The sequence below is a fragment of the Typopeltis vanoorti genome, chromosome 5 (assembly GCF_054136105.1).
Source record: "Typopeltis vanoorti isolate ZY-2024b chromosome 5, IOZ_Tvanoo_1.0, whole genome shotgun sequence".
NCBI lineage: Eukaryota > Metazoa > Arthropoda > Arachnida > Uropygi > Thelyphonidae > Typopeltis > Typopeltis vanoorti.
The window spans coordinates 6,254,728-6,274,114 of NC_143553.1; the positions used below are offsets into that span (position 1 = coordinate 6,254,728).

At 33.8% G+C, this 19,387-nt stretch overlaps 1 protein-coding gene across 1 annotated transcript in view; it reads right to left on the reverse strand.

The window, feature by feature from the left end:
* Vps51 (vacuolar protein sorting 51) overlaps window positions 1-19,387 on the reverse strand; it is a 421,027-nt gene that overhangs the window by 145,930 nt on the left and 255,710 nt on the right. The window contains exons 12-13 of the mRNA XM_090392235.1: window positions 17,288-17,507; window positions 12,397-12,519 (exon numbers count right to left, since the gene is read on the reverse strand). Coding sequence (XP_090248361.1) covers window positions 12,397-12,519; window positions 17,288-17,507 — 343 coding nt within the window. The remainder of the gene's footprint in view (window positions 1-12,396; window positions 12,520-17,287; window positions 17,508-19,387) is intronic.

Sequence of the window (19,387 nt, forward strand, 5' to 3'; positions counted from 1 at the left end):
GAGTAGTGGCTGTCTGTTGGAATCTAGGATGAGGAGGGTGACTAGTGGTGTGCCTCAGGATTTGTATTAGGGCTTCCAGTTGAAAATGTTACATATCATGTATCACATCGATGACACTAGGGACTTGGAGGTAACCGTGGACAGAAGTTGAAATTCAGAGGGAATATTGCAATTTGTACACTGATGATATAGAGAAAGATTTAAATAGGGAGGGATATTCCGTTGTTTGCTGATGATGTAAAGCTGGGTGGAATAATTGATAAAGGTGATAAATATAAGTTGATTTAAATAAGTTGGTATTATGGGTGAAAGATAATGATTATGAATTTAATATTACAAAATGTAATGTTATGCACTTTGATTTGAAAAGGTTACATACTATGCATCACATTAATGGTACTGGAGTGCAGGAAATTTGATGACACTAGGGACTTAGAGGCAGTGGTGGACAAAAGTTGAAGTTCAGAAGGTATATACTGCAAAAGTTGGTAAAATAGCTCAAAGGATTAATTGGATGTTGAAAAACAAGCTAACAAATAAGATAGGGAGGTAATTATCCCTCTTTATAAGGTTATGATTCAGTCAAACCTTGACTATTGTGCACAGATTTGACCACCTGGGTTTCTTGGGTTCAGGAAATGATGGAGAAGATTCAGAGATAAGTAACCAAGCTGGTTACAGGTCTGTGGAATGTACCATATGAGGATAGCTGAAGGTGTGTGGGTTGCAAAGTTTAGTTGATGAGTGGAAAAAAAAAAGGGAACGATAGAAACTTATAATTTATTAATGGGGTTCTAATAAGATTGACATGGAGGAAATTTTTCAATAGATAACAAATAGAGAAATTAGGATTACCTGTGGAAATCGTGTAAGTAAGGAAGAGATTGTCAACACTGTTTCCCTGTAGCCACAGTATTTGGTCTCCCTCCAGTCATGAATTGGAAAAATACATAGTTGTAGGATTTTTCACTAGCTGATCGGGAAGACTCTAGGTTCATTTGTTAGCACATGGGACCTGTTCGATCCTGTGTACTAACAAACAGCTGGTCTGCAGAACTGTTTTACTGCTGTACCCTTGAATGGGGGAGGGTCCGAGCCTCTTACAGTGAGATTGGTATGTCTCTGAGGATATTACTCTCACTGCATGTGGGAACAGAAACCAGAACCCTTACTCTAGTGACCAAACATGGCTGTAGTCACTTCAGGTCTCTAATAAGCAAGGTGGTGGTATTTGATGGTCATGAGATTCATAATAACTCCTTCCAAAATAACTTCTCTGGATTATTCAAAAGTAATAATTTTCAACAGCACATTGGGAAAGCCATATAATTAGCAGTGGCATTGCATGCCCATTTAGGTTGGATGTGCTGTCGTGTGGCTTATGCAAATCTGCGATACAAAATTCATATCTGTTTGACTTTATGATTGCATTTTTATTGATGTATGAAAGTTTTAAGAGAGCATAGCGCATCAGAGCTCATCTTAATTGGTCCAATGCAATTAATTATAAGATAACCTTGAATACTTTATCAATTAATATAATTTTAAATATGGAAAGCATAAATGTAAAATGAATAATAGTATGCTTCCTGCACAGCATTTATGTGAGAAAGCACAAAGGGTTTATGCTTCATGGTAAGATTAGATAAATCATTGGCAAATACTAGAATGAGAGAAGGATAATTTGAATTTTGATAGATTTTAAATATAGCCCTATAATATGCACAGAAATCAGAAAAGTAATCACTTGGGAAATTATTATTTTTCCAGATTGAACCAAAGAAAGGCTAGAAAAAACTCACTTTATTTACTTATTTGTACACAAGTTCCAACCTCATTCAAATATAATCATACGATCAGTGAAAGCTCTGATAGAAAATGAGACATTCAGTAGATTGTCAACACTGTTTCCCATTGTAAATATGGACAAAAAATTTATCAGTTATTTATAGAAATTATAAATATATATTAAAAACTTGTCTATATCGATGTCATAAACAGGTCAGTTAACACTTCACACACGCAAAACAGATGAAACTCAGAAAACAAAAACAGCAATTCATAACAAATGACAACCTCTAATTGGATTGCTTCACACAATAACCAATCATAGCCACTAATAACTTCTGGGTGCTATTTTCTCAGCACACACCTGCCTTGCCTTCTGTATCATTTTAAACCACTGGAACATTAAGAATTTGACATGCTGCACCATATGCATGTTTGTTTAAAAGGCTCAAAGGTGTCAATATTTGTGACTGCACACCCAGGCTATTAACACGAATGTGATGCAATGTTTATACATGGAAAAGGGTCCTTTTCATGAAACATTAATATATTGTGGTTAATTTTAGGAATCACACGATGCCAGGAAACAATTAAGGAGTCTTTAACAGGAATGAATGCAAAAATATAATATCGGTGATACTGCTATTTCGCAGGTGTGCACAGCACACTTAGCACACCCGGAATATTTGCCCCTGGTAATTAGTTACATTTAATGAACATTTTATTATTATAAAAATAATATGCATCCAATGATAATGGGTGTTTATTAGTTTTTTAATTAGCTTATTAATGGATACTTATTAATGACAATTTTAACTTCCTATTTAATTTATATTGATTTGTAAATACTCAAATAGGTTTGCATATTGGAGGCATTCATTTCATGGCTTAGGGACATGAGAATCTTTAAACCATCAGTGAGAAGTTAGGGTAAAGAATATGCAGTTCAAAATAGGGGGGACATTTGTTCCTAAGAGAAAAAACAAATAGCGAGAGAACACTGCCTTAGAAAGTTTTCTGGCATTCATATAAGAACTAAAAAACTTTAATGTTTATACATCAAATTTTTTTGGCATTTATATGAGTGGGATGGTGGTCTCAACACCATGTCATGTCATCTTCCTTATACCCTCTTTTACCTTGCGGTGTCGAGGGTCCATTGATCATCGGACCTCACTCCGTTTACAGGATAAGGTGGTCAGCCTTATGCCCCGGTGTATCCTATGGCCTGTAGTGTTGAGTTCTCAAGGCCAGTTTGCCTGCTTTGCAGGATGAAAAACCCCAGAATAAACTGGGGAAAAAAAACCTGCTGTCCACGCCCAAGACTGGCTAACTTGGCTATGGCTGAGGAAGATCCTTCAAGCTCCTCACGTCACCGACGGGAATCGAACCTAGGTCTCAACACCAGGGAATGAAATTCATTTCCTATCTAAAGGCATTTCACAAACATCGATGCCTGCAATGGGATCTGAACCCACAACTTGTTAATCAGACAGGGAGTATGCTGACCACTTGGTCAACCAAGCTAACACTGAATAATGTTATGAGTCATCTGCTGTATTTTTTTAAGTTAATGCTATAATGACTCTGAAGTAACATGCCAGACTTTGAAATAGCTATCAAACTGTGGCAAAAAAATAATATTGCAATTCTCTTACATAACAAGAGTAAACAACAAGTTCCAGTTGGTAATGGGGAGGGGGGGGGGATCATAAAGTGATTACCTGGGTGGTTGCCAACCATGTGAGGACTTCTGTGAGGAAAGTATATTATGTGGAACTACAAAGCTGGTGATTATGAGAAGCTCAGGAGAAATCTCATGGAATGAGAAGTTGGGTGAAAAGATCAATGCTGCTTGGGTGATATTCAGTATCACCAAACAGCATTGATCAGTGTAGAAGTAACGTAGAAATGTATTCCAAAGATCAGAAGGTTAAATAAGGTAGGTGTGAAATGGAAGAATGAAGACATTAAGTATACAGTATAAGAAAAAAAGGCATTATTGAGGCAACATAAGAGGAGTGGTAATAATCAATTCCATGATGAGGAATACAAAGAACAAGCAAGGAGGATGACTCGGTTGGTAAGGATAGCAAAAGTTCAGTATGAGCAACGATTGGCCAATGGGAAAAAAAAAAAAAAAAAAAACCTATGGTAGGATAGCATCGACTGGAGAAAATGGTACACTACTGCAGATGATATAGTTGAAATATTTAATGAACAGTGCATAAAAGCCTTTCATCCTTATGAATGTGAAATTATGGAGAGTCTGAGGGTAGTGGATGAAGAGGAGAGACTGACTATGAGTGAGCAAGAGGAATATGGGGAAATTGATATTAATAAGGCTATGGGACTTGTTCATATATCACCACATATTTTGAAGGAATGTGCCAGGAAGTTGGTAGCTGCCTTGACATATTTGTTTAATATGAGTCTTACATTGGATCAGGTTCCAAAGAAGTGAAAGGAATGCAAGATTGCATCACTTCATAAAGAAGATGACAGAATTCAAGCATCAACTTATAGGCCAATCAGTGTGTCAGTTGTGGTAAAAGTGTTTTAAAGGCTGGTGAGAATTGGGTTGATAACAATGGTATTATATTTGATGGACAACATGGATTACTTATTACAATAAGGTGACAGCAGCACTGCATGTGGGAGATGGATACACAGTAAGACTTTGCAAAGGCTTTTGATAGATTACTGCATGATAAGTTGATAATCAAACTAGAGTGGATGGGACTGGATATCAGACTAGTGCAATGGATTGGAAATCGGCTGTCTGATAGGTATCAGCAAGTTGTGTATAGGGGAGTAATATCCCAGAAGAGGAAAGTAACTAGTGGTGTGCCTCAGTGGTCTGTTTGAGGGCCATTGCTGTTAAGCCTTTTTATTAATGATATTCAGAAAGATTTGAATGGGGATATACAGTTCTTTGCAGATAATGCAAAGTTGGGATGAACTGTGAGTAGCAGAGCAGATGTCGTGGCCTTACAAAAAGACTCGAATAGACTGAGTGTGAATGAGCAGAGGAGTGGGAATACCAATTCAATATTGTAAAATGTAAGGTTTTAAAATTTAGAAAACAAAGGTGGGATGTTGAATTTACTCTTGGTGGGCATTTATTGTTGGAAGTGGAGAAAATAAAAGATCTTGGGATGATGGTGGATAAGGATCTAAACTTTAGAGGACATATTGCCAAAATTGAGAGGACAACATAAAAAATTCTGGCAGTGATGCAGAGGATTCTACTTCTAGAATCCTCTGACTTGCAGACTTCTAGAAGTGAGGAAATTCTGGTTCCATTGTATAGGGCTCTGATTAGGCCACATATGGACTACTGTGCACAGATTTGGTCACCTGGTTTTCAAAAGGATGAAGAAATGTTGGAGAGGGCACAGAGGCAATTGACTAAAATAGTTTCTCTGATCTGATCTCTGGAATGCTGAATATGAAGAACGGTTGAGACAATGCAATTTGCAATCTAGTGGATAGAAGGAAGAGGGGTGATGTGATAGTGACATACAAGTTGGTAAGGCATTATTATAGGATTAACATTGAGGTTTTTCATAAAATGGTGGGAGATTGGGAAAGAACAAGAGGTCATCTCTGGAAGCTGTATAAGGAGGATGTGAGCAAGGGAGTAAGAAGCAGGTTTTTTTGCATGGAGAGTTGTGAATGATTGGCCTGAGATGGTGTCTGCAGAGAATTTGAATGTGTTTAAGGTGCAGTATGATGAGATATGTGTGTATGACAAAAGGGACCTCCTAGATGAGTCTGACTACATGGGACTTTAGGATAATAATAATAAAACAAAATAAAAATGACTAAAATTGGTAAGCATTATTGGTTCATAGTTATTAGGATATTGGGATTTTTGCAAGAAAAAAAATCAAAAGTAATCCATAATATTATATTAAATAAATAATAATTATGGTATTTTCCTTTTGGATTTATTAGTAGACCATAGTTAATCATAAATATACAGTTGTCGATAAGTTTCGCCAGCTAATTCTGTCTGGCTTCTTCAGGACAAGAAAATAGGTACACTAACATTTACTGGTAAAAAAGGAAGAATGGAGTAACACAGTTAAATTAATTAAAATTGAAAATGACGCATAACATCAAGAGCATGGAGTCTTAGTCATTGTTTGTTGATCGCTTTTTTACTTAGTGTTAAGTGACCAAATATAAAAAGTTACAATAAATAATAATTATATTATTATTATTATTATTATATAATAATATGGAAAAAGTATTTTCCAGCTAAGCTGATTAAATACTGTTCCATAACAATGATGATGATTGGTATAAGCTAAAATATGACTTGTAGGAAAGTATAAATCACCAGTCACTCTATGAAGTAGTATATACACATTATAGAAAAAAGTTTTTAAAACAAAACAAAATAATTATCAAAATCCTTAAATGCCTAATCATGTTCTCTGCATCTTAGATAATGGTAATTATAAAACATTGAAATAGTTTGCAAGAAAAGTGTTTCAGTGAATTACAAAACAGAGCCTGTCAAACATATCTGCTTTCTTGATAAACTGTTTTTACAATGAACTGCCAGTAAATAAGGTAGTCATCTTTAGGTGGCATGAATTGTCTTTAAAATTTACATTAATTTTTGTGGAATCTAAGGCAATGGCACAAAACATCTTTACAACTTACAGGAATTTTACCACTGGAAACAATCTCATGAAAAGCATAAAGGTATAAAGGATTTTTCTCAATTAGTAAACCAGCACTAAAATACTGATAATTCTTAATGACAACTATCATAGAGCCACCTTCTGGAAATCTATAAGAATCATAATTAATCCTGTTACCAAATTATAAAGTTATAAAGCTATTTTTCCTGGCTGAAATGAGTTAAAATTTCCATGACTCACTGTATCCATGTTTTGCTAATCACTGTCAAAGACCACGTAAAAAAAAAAAAAGAAAAAAAGTGAAGCATTTTAATAATTAATGACTAGTTTCATACAGTATTACTGTGTACTTCTTGATAGTGGGAAAGAACACAAAAAGTGGTTTCTGAGATTTCTGAATTAATAACTCTCATTTTTTAAACGTTGAAAGTTTTTTCAATTGGTTATACTATAAATTAAAGATGCCAAGAAATTATATTCTTGGTTTCATCCAAGTAAAAAATTGTAAAAAAGTAAGTAAAAATTTGCACATGAAGTCACTTCATGACTGAGCTACTTGTATACAGAGGCTGATGACCCCTCACATCAATTGCCTTAGTATCCCATAATGCAATGCACATATCCTTACAGACATGTATAATGCTATGCATTATGGGAAGGGCCACTTCCCAGACTGGTTTCAACCTTATTTATATACAAGTAGCCCAGTCATGAAGTGACTTCACATGCAATTACATTTGGATGAAACTAAGAACATAATTTCTTGGCATCTTTAACACTTTGAGTCCTACACCTGTAAGTATATACAGGTATCTCTTCATTAATGCGATTAATTAATCCCTCGATGTTACCGCGTATATCAAAATCGAGTTAATCAAATATAATAATCAATGGTAAAAATTACAATTCGTCCATGATCCATTACTTTATTAATAATTCATTTTATATGGTACTCTTTTAGGAAAGATAAAAAATGAATGCAAAGTAAATGTTTAATAAATGCTTCAACCTACATTAGTCACTACAATTTTTTTTTTTATCAAAAAAAGTTATAAAGAGTCGTTTCAACAGTTTTTTTTTTTTCTTATCAGCATAAATTCTACAGTAACAAGCAAAATGACTCTCTAGACCTCGGCAAACAAGCATTCTTCGATTAACATCTGGATCCATATCCATCTGCTTAAGCGATTCTAAACTACGAAATATTCCATTCAGTTCTTTGACTGTTATTTCCTTTGGAACCTCAACTTTACATTCCATTTGTTCGTTGTCTTCATATGCACATTGTTGTTCAATTTCAAGAAGATCATTGTCACTAAAATCTTTTGAATTTGAATCCAATAATTCTTTAAGATCTTCTGCATCAACACCATCAAAACCAAGGTCTTCACCAATTGCAACGATTTCTTCAACCACGGTGTTCGCAGTATTTTGGAAACCACCTCAGTCATTAGCGTATTCTGCAAAAGGTTTTTTTCAAACAGTTCTCATGCGGGTAGAAGACACTTGCTCCCATGAATCATGAATGTTTTCAATTGCTTCTTTAATGTTAAAATGTTTCTAAAATTCTTGGAGCGTAATCGCGTTTTCTCCCATTTTTGTTTCTACTGCCTTTGAGAATGTCTTTTTAAGAAAATAGGCTTTGTAAGTCAATGATGTCCATGGGTTGTAGCCAGTGGTGAGCTATAGGAATTTTAACAAAGGGCTTGCATCGTCGAGGGAAAAAAAAAAAAAACGTATTTCACACAAAAACTTTTATTAATACAGCTTGTGTTCAAATTCCAATCAAAAAGTACGAGGACAATCAACCTCTAAAAGCTATCATTTTTAAACAAATATTTCATGATCTAAACATGAAATATTTGCACACAATCAACTGTGTTAATTTATCTTACATAAGAAAAACATTTTTTAACTATCAAAATATAATAAGAATGAAATCTAAGAACTTTTATTGTTAAAAGACCATAAGATTTAATGATTACAAATACAAAGAGCCAACAAGTTTCACTAGCCACTGTCTAGCATTTTCAAGGCTGTACTGGTGTGAAAACAAATGCATCAAGTTACATGAAAACATACACTTTAGTAACTGCTAGGCCGTTGCATTTGATAATTCGTGTTTGACATAAAAGGACATATCCAATCTGCAACAGCCAAAAGAATATACTACAAGACTTCGTTAGTGTTAATCAAAGAAAGGATACAACATACCAGGTATGAGCTTAACATTATTGACGCGAAGTGCAGAGAACAGTTTGATGAAATATCTAACAGTTTAGACTACATGACTTGGAATAGCATAGACCACTTATTACATCGTAGCTACGAAAAAACTTTCAGAGCAAGTAAAATCACACAAATTAAAAAATTTGAGGTACTGTATAAGAATAAATTTCAGTCGCACCACAGTCTCCCTAACAACAAAGTGATTTTCAACTTATCAGATTACAGGCTTTCTAATCATGAATCAGAAATCCTTAAAAAGGGTTTTGCTATCATCCTGAATTTTATTCCTAAAATGGTCATATGTAGGATAGAAAAAAGTCTTTATCATCTTCCAGAGGCTACAGAAAATACTATCAGATTCAATAGTACGATTATTCTTGCCTCAGCAAAACCACCAACACCTACTACTCCATATGATAAGAAAGCAATCCACAATTTACATAACAACAAAGACATTATAATAACCAAAGCGGACAAAGGAAATTCAACAGTCATTCTCAACTCGAAAGATTATTTTAATAAGATTAACTTGTTACTAGTGGACAGTTCCACTTAACAAGTCTTAAATAAAAATCCCATCATGAGTAATCATCTGGAGACTAACGTTCTTATCCGCAATATGACCGGTTGGTCAGATGAACTAAAAATACAACTTAAATCCACGCCTTTATGGGGCACCGAAGATTCATAAAGAAAACGTACCACTTCATCCAATAGGTGATGGAAGATCCTCACCTACGTACTTACTAGCAAAGCATCTGGCAAATATAATGAAAGGAAAAATTAGACAAACAGAGACCTACATTAAAAACTCTCAACAATTTGTGGAAAAAATCAAGAGTATCAAAATATCACAAACAGACATTATGGTTAGTCTAGATGTAGTGTCCTTATTCACTAATGTACCGGTCATAGAGGTGGTCAACATTATAAAAGATCTCTCCCCTCAGGACATCACCCAGTTGTTTCATCATTGCCTGAAATCAAATTTCATCAAAGGAAATAACATAGTATACAAACAATCGGAAGGTCTAGCCATGGGTAGCCCCCCTGTCACCACCATGTGCAGACCTATTTATGGAAAAACTGGAAAAGGGTATTTTTTCCAACATTTCACCTAAACCGTCGATTTGGTGGAGATATGTCGATGACGTGTTCATCATCTGGAAGGATACCATGGAAAACCTTCTTGTGTTTCTTAATAAAATCAACTCACTACATAATAAGATCAAATTCACTATGGAACTGGAGAAGAACAAAGAACTACCCTTTCTTGATATACTGGTGAGGAGAGAAGATAACAATATCCAACTGTCCATTTACAAGAAACCCACAGATACAGGTAGATATCTACATTATTCGTCTAACCATCATAGTTCACAAAAACACAGCATCATTCATATGTTCCATAATAGTCTTAAGATCTATTTCGAAAGAAGTAGATGTACAGAGAGAACTGTCACAAATACCTAACACTCTATCTCTGAATGGATACACTTCTAACATTTTAAACAAATTGCTTTTTAAAGACAACCTCCAACAACATAGAACGGAGTCCCAATATGTGTCCACAGCTGTCATTACATATATTAATTCAATATCCACAGAATTGGCGAGAATGTTAAAAGCTCATCAGAGTAGTTTTTAAACCAAATACCATGATCGGACAAGTCTTAAGATCACCCAAAGATGAGGTACCTTTCTTCAAATTTCCTGGAGTATACGAAATTCCATGCACACGTGGCCTTTCTTACATTGGACAGACCTCTATAAGTTTTGAAATTAGACAGAAGGAACATGTGGGAGATGTCAATCACAATAGAATCATCACATCTGGTTTAGCTCATCATTTCTCAATATAAAATCACATTTTAGATTGGAAAAACAGTTCTATGCCTTACATACAGAATGACTACAGACACAGAACTTTCAAAGAAGCAGCAGTGGTGCTACGCACAGGCAATAATTTAAATAGAAATCAAGGTGCTATTCTTAAAGACATGGAAATATCTCATCAATTCTCTCAGCTCAACAGAACTACAATATGCGAAAAACTACACAACATGTGGTCATGTACCAGATTCTGACTGAAATTCAAATGCATGCACAAATTATCAAATGTAACGGCCTAGCAGTTACTAAAGTGTATGTTTTCATGTAACTTGATGCATTTGTTTTCACACCAGTACAGCCTTGAAAATGCTAGATGGCTAGTGAAACTTGTTGGTGCTTTGTATTTGTAATCATTAAATCTTATGGTCTTTTAACAATAAAAGTTCTTAGTTTTAATACATTAGACCAAATATGAACAATTTAAGAATGAAATCTATTATAAATTTTTATAAAGCATTTGATGGGCTACTGGTTTTACCATACGATTGGTATGGTAAACCAGTAGTAAAATTGGTATGGTTTGAAAATAAAATGAGCATGCGCTCATTTTATTTTCAAACTTGGGTGCATTCGTTATAGAAGAGTTGAAACAATAATTCCAAATAATCTATACACTGCTGAATAAACTAATTTTAGATTACCATATGAGTTTGTCGCTTAATATGTTTGAAAAAAAAAAAATTTTTTTTTTAAAAAATAAAAAAGCAAACAAGAACAAATTTGAGAAAAATTTAACAAAGGGCTTGCGTGAGCCACTTATAGCTCACCACTGGTTGTAGCTATAAAATTCCACCAAATATGACATCATATTTGGTGGAATTTTGGTAAATTTAAAGGCACGTTAATTAAAACTCTTGCCACGTATATAAAGGAATTGTCGCAATTAATTTTGGTGCGTTAATCAAATCCTGCAATAAGCAAGGGATACCTGTATACATATCGACATATATTTACATCAATAGGACTCAAAGTGTTAATTTATGTAATTTTTCAAATTCATTCAATAAAGATGTTGAATGCAGGAATGAGATGTCAGGCATGAGGTTCACTGTCTCAAGTTGTTTACTGTCTCATCACATAGCTTGTCTCATAGCCTAATTAATTAATAAGTAGATCCTTTATGTAAGCTGTCTAGAGATGATTTAAGACTAGAACTTAATTTTTATGACATATTCAATGTCTGACACAATAATAAAAACTCTAATCTTAAATCAGCTCTGTTCAGCTTACATAAAAGATCTACATATTAATGAATTAGTCTATGAAAAAAGTTATGTGATATCTTGTAGCAATGAATGTCATTGTTTCAAGATATGATAAAAAAATAAATCAAGATTAAAAAAAAAAAAAAAAAAAAAAAAAAATGACAGTTGTTAATTCAGAAAATCTCTTTGTAAAGACTGCTTTTTATTTGTGTTCTATCCCAATCTGAAGAAGTACACAATAGTGCTCCATGAAACAAGGAATTAATTATTAAAGTGTTTAACTTTTTACATGGTTTTTGCCAGTAATTAACAAAACAAACTCTTCACTACTGTTTTTTCTTCAATAATTACACCCACACTGATTGAGGTACAGTCCATTTATTCTGAATGATTTCTGTTTACTAAACTATTAATAAACATTTATTTACAAACTGTATTATTTATCCATCACATACTTCAGAAAAGATCATATTAGCAATAAAACTTCTCACACTTCAGTAGCAGTTTAATAAACTTAACTCACAAAGCTATATTTCAGAATATATCAGTTTTCTGAAAACAATGGAATAAAAAAATCATCTTAAATAAAGAAAATCATGAACACTTGAAACAGTACTACTTACTAATGATACTGTATTAATATGCTTCAAAAATTCTACGATCACGCCTTCACGAACATATTCTCGACAGAAAGGGTCACGAAAATGAGTTTTCATAGCAAAAGTAATGTCCGATTGAATAAATGCCTATGACGATAAAAAATATATTCCGAGAATTAAATTGTCACACCTTGTATATATCTATCTGTCTTAATAAAATTTTACAATGCTCTTCAACATTATGAAACCCAAGACGAACAATTAATTTACGTATAACTCTCAACAAAATAATACCACTTTAGTGAATTCATCACTAACTACAAGAACTACCAAAAAGTCCTGACCAACATCAGAACACCAATGCTATTCTAAAAAAAATGAACTATAAGAAACCTCCTGCTACAACAATTATTATTTTGATTGCTACAAGAATTAACAAGAGTGAAATATGACTGCATTTAAATTTTAATTTGCAATGACATCTCTTTAAATATCCACCAATGGTGTTAATTGTTATAGGGAGGAAACAATAGATGCAAAAAAGCTAATAAGCTTTTTAGGTAGTAGATGATTTCATTGCCCAGAATTGTGAGAACCTGATTATCCAAGACCTCAAGTGGCTTGAAAAAGTTCAATGTTTGGTCTTTAGAGCATGGTTTTCAGATTATCCTTCAGTTTACCCACAGTAATAATACTAATGTACCATCAATTTATAACCTTTAATAGGCAGAGATTGACATTCCAAAAAATCTGCATAAAAATTACCAATTTGAATCACAATTTTAACCACTTTCTTTCATAATGCAATCCATACTGATGATTAATAAGAGTGGAGATACAGTGCACTATTGCTTCACATCTGATTTCACAATAAACAATCTTCCTGTGCATCCCACAATTCTACAAGAGTGGTCTGAAAAGTTCTTGGCCTCAAACATAGATGGCAACACTATTGGGAAGATTTTTTTTTTCTAAGGTTGGTACATCTGTCATAAGCATCCATGTGAAATTGAAAGTCATTCTATCAAGTAGTTTGCTTTATACAGCTGTCTGAAGCAAAAGTGTTGTCTGTATCCCTTGAAATGTATAAAATTGAGTATCATAGTTATAAATTTTTTTGTAAAATAAGTTTAACGCCAAAAGAAATTCATTCGAAGTTCATAAAAGTTTATGTGTACTCTTCTCCTTCATTTTTGACAATTAAGAAATGGACTGCAAAGTTTAAATGTGGCTGTACCAGTCTTGAAAATGATTCACGTGAAGGACGTCCAAAAAGTGTAACACCACCAGAAATCATTAAATGCACAATATGGTATTGGATGACCGGTAGTCCATGTGCATGAAATTGCTGAGACTATAGGCATTTCAAAAGAACGTGTAGGATATATTTTGCATGAAGAATTACATATGAAAAAGCTTTGTGCAAGATGGGTGCTACACTTGCTCACAGCAGATCAAAAACGCACTCACATGAAAATCTCTGAACACTGCTTGGAGAGTTTTAACAAGAATAAAACTGATTTTCTGCGTCTATTTATTACTATGGATGAGACTTGGATTCACCATTACACACCAGAATCCAAACAGCAGTCAAAACAGTGGACAGAAGCCGGTTGTTCAGCACCAAAGAAGACAAAGCCGGTTCCATCAGCAGAAAAGGTCATGACATCGTTGGGATGCTAAAGGCATTTTGTTTATTTATTATCTTGAAAAGGGTAAAACAATAACTAGGGAATATTATTCCAATCTTTTAACCAGACTAGATGAAAAATTCACAAGAAAACAACTGGTTTGCAGAAGAAAAAAATTATCTTTCATCAGGACAATGCACCTGCCCACAAACATGTTTTGGCAATGGGAAAATTAAGGGATCTGCACTATGAATTGTTGGAATATTCACTCTATTCCCCAGATTTGGCTCCCTCTGACTTCTATCTCTTCATAAAACTAAAAATCTTCCTCGCTGGTCAGTGTTTTTCTTTGAATCAAGATGTGATTGCAGCTGTAGAGGGGTATTTTGCAGATCTTACTGAGAACTACTACAGGGACAGGATAATGGCAGGAGTATCAATGGAGATTATGTTGAAAAATAAAAATAATTTTGAAATTATAAATTCGTTTCTTCATTGTTAGGCTGAGAACTTGGTTCTCGGCTTGGTTGGCTGAATGGTTAGTGTATCCGCTCTCCAGCCAAAAGGCTGTGAATTCAAATCCCGCCATGTGCATGGATATTTATGATTGTCTGTGGGAATACTAGTTGTGGTGGTAGATGGCGTTGGTGTAGTTGCAGTTAGTTGTAGTTGGTGGATTGTGTGGTAGAGATAGAGAGTAGGTGTCCTCCGTCGATGAGCCTTTGGGCTCCCTGGAGCTGTCACATAATAATAATAATAAAAAACTTTTCAGACCATCCTCGTAATTGATGATTTATAACTTAATTACAGGCTATATATTACCTTGTATAATATTCCATTTACACCAACACCTTTTTCCTTGCACCCAAATGATATATTTTTTCAACATCAGAAAAACTTAAAACACAAATCGCTGGTATATTCCATTGATTTCTGAAGTAATTTGTCGAGATTTCTGAAGTAAAAATCTGGTTTTGATCGTACCTTTCTGAATAAATTCAGATTTTTTGTTCCTCCAGTTTCAAACTATTTTTATTAGGATCTTCAAGTATGTGTATACATATCTTATCAGGAATATTCAGCAGAAATATTTCTCTGATTCTCACATTCAGTTTGATTTCTTTTCGAGTTATTCAAGCATTTATGCTTCTAAATCTCAAACATCAATATTAATATGTGTTATAACTATAAAGAAATTAAAGAATTTCATATCATAGTACAATGTAGAAATTCATGTTATGTTTCAAATAAAGTTTAAAATGTATTATATAATTTAAATGATTTTCATCAAGCCAAATGTACATTCTTCATGTTTAACATAAATCATTTTAAAGGTGGGATATATCAGATAGTGTGATATTAATGTTTGTTAGACCATTATATGTTCATAAATACCACAACACAGCAGCTAAAATTTCAAGAAAACAAATAATAGTTATAATTAGGATGTTTGCTCAGAAAAATGTAACACTTGCAATTTCTTAGGAAATTATTATGAGGCTGTGAAATTTCAGATGACATTTTCTGTGTGGGCAATTAGCAGTAACTATGCAGAGTTGATTTGTAGAGTTAATTTTGCTAATTTTAATTGCTAGTTCTATTCTTTAAGTTCTGGATATGACATGTCATGAAAATATGCGGTAACCCATTATTCTACCAGTTTAGTGTTTCCTTTAAGACCCATAGGTGGTTAGATTTATTTGCAATTTTGTACTGTTCTCCTGTCCTCCTTCTGCCCTTTTCTATAATGAATTCATTTGTAGATCAAGTTTATTTGATCTGCTTGTTATTTCAGGTTCACTGTGTAGCAAAATATTAGGACCTTGTGTTGTTTTTTCTGGATCAATTAAGAAATGATCCACTCAAAACCACATTCTCTATCTAAAACTCTAGATTCTCATGTGTTCTGCTTTACCTACTGCCTAACTATCTCTTCATTCCAGTCTATACTGTCATATTTAAAATCACCCATAATGATCACCCTTCTCTTGTTCACTAACCCAAGTTGTTAATACATTTCTTTATAACCACCTTTCTATTTCCCTGGCCTACAGGTAACATGCAATTAATTAAATATCTCTTCCAGTCAACCTCCACCTCACACCACACTTCCTCAAAACCATTGCCACTATTTCCCTCTTGCATATCTACCTTATGTGTATGGACATAAGGCTATTCTTATCCTTTCTATCCTCACAAAAAAAAAAAAAAAACTATACCCTTCCATTTCTATTCACATCAGGATATCACCCTCATCCAACCATGTTTTACTCATTCCAACAATTTTTGGGTAAATAAACTCAATCAGTGAAATAATTTTGTCTTCCTTATTTCTGATGTGTCTGACATTCTTAAATAAATCACAACCACCTTTTATTGGAGATTTCCCCACCACACCTGCCCTTGCCCAGTAATGGTGAAGGACTGCTTCATCGAGCCTGTTCTAACTGTATGAATATATATCTATGCTTGATAGTGACTGAATGTATCTCTTTTTTATGCAAACTGAGTTAAGTCATTATGTTTTATGGTCATGAAAAGAAAGTTTTAAATGCACTGGAATAAGTTATGAAGCTCTGATCATAAAAATATGTTATACATTGTATTTATTTATGTGTGTGTGTGTGTGTGTACACATCTGATCAACACATAAAAGGTTGCTAGATTTACAGAACATCAATGCCATGTGCAAATAAGAAAAAAAAAAAAAAGAAGAGGAAAGAAGAAGTGTGTGGGAAGTATATACTTTGCATACATTTCTTTATGCATATATGAGGGAGGCTGGAAAGTTCTGATAAACACACAGAATAAAAATGATATTAAAGCAACTGATATAACCACAATAAAAAACATACTAGTAGCAGAATTAAGAAGGTAACGTATGTTCTTATATCCTCATATGTTCTTTCTTGTGATTATATCAGTTGCTTAAATATTTTTGTTCTAGATGTTTATCAGAACTTTCCAGCCCCCCGCCTCGTACTTTTACATATACTTTACAGACTTCAATAGTTGAGTGGAGAATGTTTCTGCTCTCCAGCTGAAAAATGTGGTTTAAATCCTGCCATGCTATAGAAATTCTTTGGGTAACAGACATTATTTTGAGGTGAGAGCCCACTATCCGACTTATAGAGACATAACGTGGATGTGACTTAAAAAGCACCATGTTTGATCACTAGCAGGTTTTATGAATGATACATGTATTATACCTCAGCTGATCAAGCACTATGTTAACACATTAAACATTGCCAAGATTGAAATAAAAACAAAAACTTAATACTTACTTGAAGGTTGGTAAGCACAGCTTTAATCTGATCAACTACAGACGTTTCCATATTCATAAGCAGATCTGACAAAGTAGTGTTCCCATCTTGACCAACTGTTCTTGGAGCAGCTAGGCTATGACGTATATCCGTAAGACAGTCAGTTAGATGCCGTTTCAAAGCAGATAAATAGTAGTGACAACGATCTTTGCTTGCTTGTGAAACTATTTCAGTACCTCCTCTGTAAAATTAATAGGGAAAGGCTTTCAAATAAAACATTAAAATGAATTAATTGATCTGAATAATCAACAAAATATGATTTCAGAATCAATCAATTGCCCAAAAATGGAAACGTGACATTAATTACCAAAAAATAAAATAAAATAATAATAAATATGTTTATAATAAATAATAATAATAAACAGATGATTCTTTCAAAGTGTGTATATCAGCAGTGTACTATTAACTGAAAATAACAAACAGAAAACATTAACCTGGGGTATAGGTAATATATATACAGACAAAGGAATAATACCAATAATTCTTAAAACATTGTAATAGATCAGGGGTGGGCAAACTGCAGCTCCCAAAGCTACTCTGTGCGGCTCCTGAGACAATATTGGTTTTGATTGCCATTTTTTCTAAATTTTTATATTAATAATGTATAGTAGTATAGTATGTACCAATATTAGAATATTTTATTTCATAAATGCTTTAACCCTTTCTGCCCTAGTAATTCCAATTGGAATCACTAACTTTCTTGGCCTTCATACCCCATATTACGTGGCGAATGATTCCAATTCTGAAATGATTCATTGAAAATGAATCATTTCATTTTCAATGATTCACTGAAAATGAAATTTCCATGAATCATTGAAAAAAAAATACATTTTCATTTTCTGAAAAATGAAAATGTATTTTTCATAAAAATACTTGATATCCTTGCTTTTTTTAGACCTAAAGACAAAATAAATAAAAAGAAAATTTTTTTTCACTTGTAAAAAAAAAATTCAGGTCAGAAAGGGTTAAAGATAAGTAAAAAACATATATTTTGATATGATTGAGACTTACAAACTTCTGGCCATTTCAGAAGTTTGTAAATCTCAATCATATCACCCCTCTTTCTTCTGTTTGCTAGTGTCTGCAGTCTACAAATTCTCAATCTGTCTTCATAATCAGTATTCTATAATCCTGATATAATTTTTAATGCTCTCCTTTGTACTCTCTCCAGTGTATCTGAATCATAATGGAAACTACAAGACCAGACCTGCACACAATAGTCCAAGTGAGATCTTATCAAGGCCTTGTATAGAGGCAAAATGATATCTGAAATCAGGATTTCAATTGATGGAATTTTTCAATTTATGGAGGGTGGGGAAAGGATGAGAGGGCATCCTTGGAAGCTGAGAACAAAGGCCGCTAAGAAGGGGTGAGGGTAAGATTTTGATCTCAGAGGGTGATGCATGATTGGAATGGATTGCCATTGGATGTTGTGAATACAAGCAGTGTGAATGAATTCAAGAATAAGTATGATAGCTGGTGTGTGTGTAGTATGTGGCATCCCTCAATGAGTATTTGACTCCCTGGAGATTTCTCTTGATAATAATAATATTATGTTCACACAAAGCAGAGATGAGAGAGATGTAAATAGCGGCAATGGTTTTGAGTCATTATGGTGTGAGGTGGAGGAGATGTTTAGTCAGATGCTGTTATAGGCCAGGGAATATGTAGAGGGCAGTGATGAAGAAATGTATAAACAACTTGGGTTAGTGAACAAGGGTAGGGTGATTTTATTCATGAAAGTATAGATTGGAATGAAGAGATGCATTTAGGAATAAGGAAAATAGATTTTTTGAGTTTTTGTTTGAGATTTTTAACTATTTCAGCCAGTATGTGAAGGAGGGCAGATGAAGACTGAGAGTTTCAGATCTAGATATGATCATTTCATCAGATGATGTGATTGTATCACATCACTCCTCCTGATCACCACTTCCCTCCAGTTGGTGAGAGTGATCATGAAGTGATCACCTGGGTCGTGATTAGACATATGAAGACTTCTGTGAGGAAATGGTATATGCAGAATTACAAGGCTGGTGTTTATGAAAAGCTTAGGAGACAGTT